This window comes from Pseudonaja textilis, chromosome 1 (genome assembly GCF_049901715.1).
Source record: "Pseudonaja textilis isolate UNSWEBS1 chromosome 1, rPseTex1.2, whole genome shotgun sequence".
In the NCBI taxonomy this organism is placed as follows: domain Eukaryota; kingdom Metazoa; phylum Chordata; class Lepidosauria; order Squamata; family Elapidae; genus Pseudonaja; species Pseudonaja textilis.
Genome location: NC_141990.1, coordinates 229633925 through 229640112, shown reverse-complemented (window position 1 = coordinate 229640112; position 6188 = coordinate 229633925). Strand labels below are relative to the sequence as shown.

Sequence of the window (6188 nt, the reverse complement as noted above, 5' to 3'; positions counted from 1 at the left end):
GTAAAATCTCACTGAAATATGTTAGTCTTATTATTTCATCATTGCAGAAAAGCCAGTGGTACTTCCCTTTAAAAAAGTATTTTAAAGAATAAATTAGCCCAGTGATTTCCAATCAACACTTTTGAGTCAGGAACTTTGGTTCAAGAAATAATTGGCTTGACTTCCATAGAAAATTAGATATATTTGGATAATTTTACACAAGGAATACACATGATCCATAGGATTCAGCACCTGGTTTAATCCAGTTCTTTGGAAAAAGTACCTAACTGATTTAGAGGGAGCTGCTTTGGCCAAGTGCCTAACCCAAAATATACCATTATCTAGTAAAGTGAACATGTTTGTGAATTGAATGAGATGAAAATTGTAAGTTTATTAGAAACCAGTATACAATTAAAAAAAAGGAACTTTGAAACAGACCTCTTTATTTTTTGGTTAATTTTGTTGTAAATGTCATTTTTTTCAAACAAAATTAATATTGCAGGCACTATTGCCTATTTTGTTGGAATAACTTTGAATCATGTTTCCAATAATGTATTCTGTGAAAGAAGATCATGACGATGTTTGGGGGGGTGTCATTATTCGCTCCCGGTATTTTATCTAGAAATTAAATATGTATTAAATCCATTTGCATGAAAGTCCATGCTAAAATTGTATATGCAAATATTTTGACTTAGGGACATTTCCTAAAGAGGTAAAATATTGAACACTCATGTATGGTACATCATTTTAATTTGAATACAGTCCCTAAATATTTTAGGTGGTTTTGTGTGTCCATTCAGAATGAAGCCACACTTTATTAATGGATATTTGGTGTTCTTCTTTTTTATAGTAGTATGTTTCATTTGTTGTATAGATAACTCCTCCAAAACAAAGTGATTTGAATATCTCAGATGAACTTTGTTGTAAAAGTAGAATTTCATTCATTTGATTCCATTTTCCTACTTCCATCTTTTTCTGTATTTGGTACATTACAGACAAAAAAAATGAAAGCAGAATAGAAGTAAACAATGGAATTTTAAAAAATGAGGTAACATAGTAGGTGATGTACAGTGTTATAACTGACAACAACTTGTGTGATTTACTCCAGGTTCTGCCCTGTTGCACCTCTGGGAAGGGGGCCGAGGAACCATGGATGAACCATCATTACAACCCTTTGCCTCCCTCTACTCTCATACTTAACTATACTTAACATTTTATAAATATGGAAATATTTTCTTTTTGGCAATCACAGTAAAACTATACACATGGGGGCGGGAGCAGAGTTACAAAAGGTTTATGAGCCTACCTAAATCTATTTGGATAGTTTATTACAAATTCTACTGGCTTGGTGGGATGCTTGGTAAACTAAATTAGTGATCTTTGCTTACACAGGATTCTAGAGGTAAAAGCTGGGCTCTAATTACACTTGAGGCATACTGGCCAAAATGTGCTCAAATAGTCCATTACATTTTTGCCCACACCAGTAACATATTCCATAGTAGGAATGTAGCATGTAGTATAGGTAGAACTGTGGTTGGTAATTCAGTCAACATCTTCTCTATCTTACTAAGAAGTGTTATGTAAAAGCCTTCATTGTTTGGACAGATGGACAGTATTAGGCACAATGTATTGGTCTGTAGAGTATATAGTATATAGAAGACTTAACTAGAATGTAAGGAGAATGAATATAGAGAGAATTATTTAAGAAATGAAAGAAAATATGAATCTAAGTATCAGTCCTGAATGAAGATGGTTTCATCATGTGAACTGAAGTGGATTAAGTATGAAGGAAAAGGCTAAGAGGTTCAGGAAGTATGGCCTCATCTACAAGGCCACGGGTTACATGAAAGTAGGAAGTCATAAATTGCAGGATCCAATCTGGGTCAGTCACAGGACCAGAGGTTTAGTCTTGTGAGCTTTTGGACTTATGCTGGAGCCCATCCTCAGGGAATTCCTCTCTAGCAGAATGGGTCATACTTGGTTGCAGCTGCATAATATTATTCAGCTGATAATGGAGAATCAATATGGATTTTGGGAGAAACTGTATAGTATTCTGCATGAAAACAACTCAAGGGAATAATCTAATTTTGTCGAAAGACCTGAATGAATGTGTGGGAATAAGGCAAGAAAGTAAATAAAAAGTGACTGGATTGTTCAGAAATTCTAAATGAATAAGAATGGCAATGAATATGTGTTCAGGAGAAAAATAAAAATAAGTATATGCATATTATGTATATGAAAAAGAATAAAATGAAAAGTATTGACTGATTATGTTTAAAGACTGAGAGAATCAGTGAAGGCTATAAGCGTAATGAAAAATTGTGAATGTGGGGTGGATTATATTAGCTAACCTCAAGAATGGATCCCAGGAAATAATGGGCATGAAACAAAAAGAAGTAAAAGTTGAACAAAGGAAGAGAAAGTACACATCCAACTTGGAAAAGTATTAACAAAAAGATTGTTCTCCCAACATGAATAGAGAATGGCAAAATACAAAAAATCTAGTAAGTGCAGTATAGCTTTATATAAGTATAGTATAGCTTATGTCCAGGAAGAATATGCATAGAAGATTCCCTTCTCTAGCAGATCATTGAGAAATGTATGAATGTAAGAAACATTTACCACAGATTTGAGTATTTAGGGAGCGCATACAATAAAATAAATAGGTTTGAATTATAGAATACTTTGCACAAATATGAAGTGACAGCTGGTTGTTGAATATAGTAGAGCCTTCTATAATAGTATGATATACAGTGTATAAAAAGTATGCATGAGAATAATAAAGTGCTTAAAAGTGGTTTGGTGTTAAACAGGAAATAAGACAGATTGAGATTCTGAAAAAGAAAACTGGGACATTTAAAAAACAAATACAATGACTGAATTGGTGGTGGTGAGGTAGTAGAAAAAGCAATGCAAATCTGACCTGATGGTTATGTATGTATGTAAAACTATCCACATGGGACATGAGAGCCACTTCCCTTCCCAAATAAAGTTTGTAACTCAGAAGCATACCAGCAAATACTCTTTTATTACATTTGTTCAATTTGCCATACTATAATTTTAAGACTGTTTGCATTAACATAAAGATCAGTATGAAAGTAATGGTTTGAGAGTAAATCAACTTCAATTTTGAAAACAAAAGTAGCATTTTTCACATACTTCAGTTTTTACACAATTACTTCCTCAACAAATAAACAAAACAAAATTATTTTCAAGTTTTTCCCCATTGCACTTGTTACCACCAGAATTACATGAAAGACTTTACAATACAAAATTACAAAGAGGGGTAGAATCTACTAGTACAAAACAGATAGAGACTATGTAAATCTTAAATTGAAATGTACTAGGTACTCAATGAAGAATTTCAACCTGTGGCTTCTGGTGAGCTTTTCAACATTCATTTATATGGATTTTTTTTCTTTTCCTGAAAGCGTCCTTTGTTTAAGAGGAGAATATTAGTGGTATCATGGAAACAAGGCAAGGACAGACTTATTTTGCAGTTCAAGTATTATCATAAAAGGGAGCCAATATCTATGCACTGTGCTTTAAGTAGCGGCACTTTGAGATCGTACAGGGAGAAGAGGCAAGTAGAAATACAGCATTTTAGCTTATATGCATGTCCAAAGAATAAAACATTTCAAAATAAATTCCCCCAAGTCTAATTATTTGAGATCCAATTACGGTGTTAAGATAAAGATCAGTTACCTGTAAGTTAAATCGACCTAGCTGTTTTAAAAATATGAAAACAATTCAGGATGTTCATGAAACAAACATTATTTTGAGAGAATGTGACAAGCAACACAGTTGCTGCTCTTGGTCTAGAGACTTGAGAGATGATAATATACTTCCTATCAGCATTTAGTGGCTGATTATGCCCGTATCACTTGCCCATAAATCTTCCTGCCTTAATTTCTACAACAGAGATGGGCAACTCCCATCATCCAGCACAGGTAGCCATGGTAGCTGGACTGTAGAGAACTGTTTGATAATATCTGAAAGGACACTTGGGCCCATACCTATTGTAGAAGTTTAAAAAAAAATGATTCTGAACATCCATGTCATATATTTTGGTTTATTTGAAAGAGGAGCAACACCCAAACACAGTCCTGGCAAGAATAATAAGTCTCTCATTTGCAGAAGAATAAAACTAAGGTTCACTTTGATTCATATGACTAAGACTAGGACACATTTCTACCTGCTTTTGCCTTCATTTTCACTATTTGGCTAATCAGCATCCTTTCTAAAGAGACGCCTTTCCTAAAGAGACAGTCGACAAAGAGGTATTTGAGAGTGTAATGTACTAGCCAGTTGTTCAAAGTAAAGCACCTTTGCTTTGAGATCCAGGCAGCTAATTCAGGACTTTCAAAGGCTGGCTGCAGTAGTGTACTGTGCAAATTTTGCAGTTTGTTCTCATATTTCAGTTGCATCCCTCTTTTTTGTATTGTTAAATGAATCATAAGAACATGAATATTATCACTATAGCTTAAACTAGTTTCAGCAGAAAACATCAAACTGCTTTTCACAGTGCACCCATTTATTTCATAAAACATGTTCATGATGACCCAAAAGGTAACAGTTTTCCAGAATGGGGAGGCTGCCTTTGTATCAGTTAAAGCCTCCCCAATCCTCCTCTTTGTGAGGTGGCACCCACATTTACCACACTTGGTTTGAGGTTCCCCTGTGGAAGGAGCACTACTTCTACAGTTAGTTGTAAACACTTCCCTCAAAAGAGATTAAGTGGCATCTTTTCAAAAGGATTCTCACACATGAGAAAACATTGAAAATTACAAAATGAGGGAGGGTTAAACTTGCAAATCAAGAAAATCAACCCTCTTAGCCCTTCATTGATTACTCAGGATCAAAGTTTTTTCTCTCTTAGTTTATTCTTCAGGTATTCATTTACCAGTACAGATTGTCCATCACCATTGCTTAAATACTTATCCTTTCCAAATTTATGTTCTTGCTTTTGCCTTCTTATCTCTTTATACCGTAAGGTGATGTCACTGAAACAAACAAAAAAGAAAAAATGTTTCTTTTTCTTTTTTTTAAAAAAAGCAATAAACCCCTGTAACTCCTTTCTCTAAAACAATTGGAAAAGAGCTGTAAGTTTTAATCAGCCTTCCAAATAAACCAACTGGGAGATGATCCACTCTCAACCCCACCCCGCCCCTTTGGAAACTTAACACAAAGAAGAAATGTATGGGCAGCACTTCAGAGCTGATCTGCAAAAAGTATTTCAGGGCATGTGGAAGAATTAATGCGAATACCTTTAAGCAACTATATCTTTTCCTGGAATCCAGCGCCACTACATGATCCCAGTAAAAGGATTATGATCCCCAAAACATGTTTATTTGGCACCTTGAAACTGAATCCAAAGCAAGTTATCCTGCAGCCCTCCTTTCTCAGAGATGGGGAACATAAGATGGCCTAGCCAGATGGCATACACTCTGCAAACAGAACCTCACAACCTGTCCTAGGGTATGCTATGGGATATCTTTCTGTCCCATTTTTCTATTTTGATAAGAAAGAGCAAGAAATCTTTTAGGTAAGAAATTTCATTTGGGGGATTAGTCTTTCTCCTCTTCCTTTGATCTAGAATCGCCTTATTGATGAGATGGGTGGAATATACATTTAATAAATAAATAAATAAATAAATAATCTAATGGGAACAGACAGCATGCTTCTTTCAGAATTATAGGGCAATTAGTGTTATAATTAAGGCTTTGTTAAAGGTCTCTAATCGATGGGTTACCTGACAATCAACAAGAATTTCTATTAGTGAGTCTCCCAACTTTGCTGTCTTGAAAATATGGATGTTTGTTCATGTGTTTAATAACTTTTATCATAGTATTTTAAAATTCCCATACAACCTAAATATTACAACCTAGCTAGACAGTCAAGAATCACATTTTGCTTACTGAATGAAAAAGCGCCAAACTGTCCACGCAAGCACAAGCATGATTCCAAGGATCCAACATTGAGTAATGTAGAAAGGGAGTGACAGTGTTAAAGTGTATGGGTCGTATTTTATCACTATAAGGAACTCTGTAGCTGTGATAGCAGCAACCAGCCAAGCTTGCTGACCCAACTTCTTATGGAATTTCCTGCAATAAAACAAAAGCAGTAGCATGTAGGTACAAGACCCATCTGTACCCAAAATATTACTCACAAGGCAAATCCAGAACATGTATTATCTTGAAAATTTGCTG

At 34.8% G+C, this 6188-nt stretch overlaps 1 protein-coding gene across 1 annotated transcript in view; it reads right to left on the bottom strand.

Annotated features, from left to right (window-relative positions):
* Window positions 1–2988: 2988 nt before the first annotated feature.
* PTDSS2 (phosphatidylserine synthase 2) overlaps window positions 2989–6188 on the bottom strand; it is a 37175-nt gene continuing 33975 nt past the window's right edge. Inside the window, exons 11-12 of the mRNA XM_026706690.2 lie at window positions 5898–6083; window positions 2989–4982 (exon numbers count right to left, since the gene is read on the bottom strand). Of these exons, the coding sequence (XP_026562475.1) occupies window positions 4838–4982; window positions 5898–6083 (331 nt within the window). The 3' untranslated portion in view covers window positions 2989–4837. The remainder of the gene's footprint in view (window positions 4983–5897; window positions 6084–6188) is intronic.